We start from the raw sequence: 1,193 nt of genomic DNA, 5'->3' as shown, positions 1-1,193 counted from the left end.
ACGCACACATACACATATACACGCGTACATACATATATTACAACATACATACATACATACATACATACATACATACATACATACATACATACATACATACATACATACATACATACATACATACATACATACATACATACATACATACATACATACATACATACATATATTACAACATACATACATACATACATACATACATACATACATACACGGTGAGAGCGCCAAAAGGACGTAGGTTTTCTGGTGTTTGGGAGGTTGAGGTCTGGTGGTGGTAGCGGGGCTCGGATGAGGGGGAGGTGTGGCCCGAGGAGGGCCATTCTATCTAGACACGTCTTCTCTGTGGGACTGGGTTGCTTGGTGAGGGACGAAGGTGAGAGCGGTGCAGTACGAGACAGGGTGAATAGGTTTCTGGAGGACCAACCGTTCAGGTTAGTGGCGGTAAGGGGGAGGCGCCGCGCGGGCTACAATCCTCCCCCTGCGGTTTTCTGGAGGGTCTAGGAGCTGTGTGTCGTGGCAACGCTAACGCTTTGGTCGTTTCGCCGGACTATCCCGGGCCCCTGCAGTGGTGATCGGGCTTGTGCGGGATCCCTTTTCTTTATAAGGCTACTTCTCCCCTGGACCAGCCCAGGAAGGGACAGGTGGTGGAGGTCAGTTGTTTTAAGGTGATTGCAAGACGTCTTGTGGTCTCTTAGCCTTTCTCTCTTGGAGGTTTTTTGTTGGCCTGTTAGGTATATCAGGAGCCCTCCCCTGCCGGGACTGCCCTAACCGAACTTTTGTTTGTTTGTTTGTTTTCCCTTCGAATCCCGTTTCCGTTGGTGGTGTTTTGGGGGGTTGTTTCAGAGAGCCTTTGACTTTGCCCTAGCTGAGACTTGTGGACTCGCTCTAGCGGGACCTGAGAGCCCTTCGTGGTGTATTCAATGCAGCGCCACCCCCGGATGGGGGGGCTGCGGAGTGGCTGCGTAGAGTGTTGGCAGTCTGAGTCGGGGTCGGGAGCACACAAGACTAACCGACTTGTGCTGTGTGCTCCCGACCCTTGCGCTGTGTTTCGGCTTCGGCCCCCGGCTCTCGCAGCCCACAGTGTAATCTAAGTCATACATACATACATACATACATACATACATACATACATACATACATACATACATACATACATACATACATACATACATACATACATACATACATACATA

General features: G+C 49.3%; 1 protein-coding gene across 1 annotated transcript in view; it reads right to left on the bottom strand.

The window, feature by feature from the left end:
- The window catches only part of ttlB (tubulin tyrosine ligase), a gene marked incomplete at both ends in the record, with an annotated part of 14,901 nt that overhangs the window by 3,373 nt on the left and 10,335 nt on the right, over positions 1-1,193 (bottom strand). The window contains one exon of the mRNA XM_002949548.1: positions 873-1,067. Coding sequence (XP_002949594.1) covers positions 873-1,067 — 195 coding nt within the window. The remainder of the gene's footprint in view (positions 1-872; positions 1,068-1,193) is intronic.

Source organism: Volvox carteri (genome assembly GCF_000143455.1).
Source record: "Volvox carteri f. nagariensis unplaced genomic scaffold VOLCAscaffold_15, whole genome shotgun sequence".
In the NCBI taxonomy this organism is placed as follows: domain Eukaryota; kingdom Viridiplantae; phylum Chlorophyta; class Chlorophyceae; order Chlamydomonadales; family Volvocaceae; genus Volvox; species Volvox carteri.
Note: the sequence above shows the minus strand (reverse complement) of the source record. Positions and strands in the feature narration are given on the sequence as shown.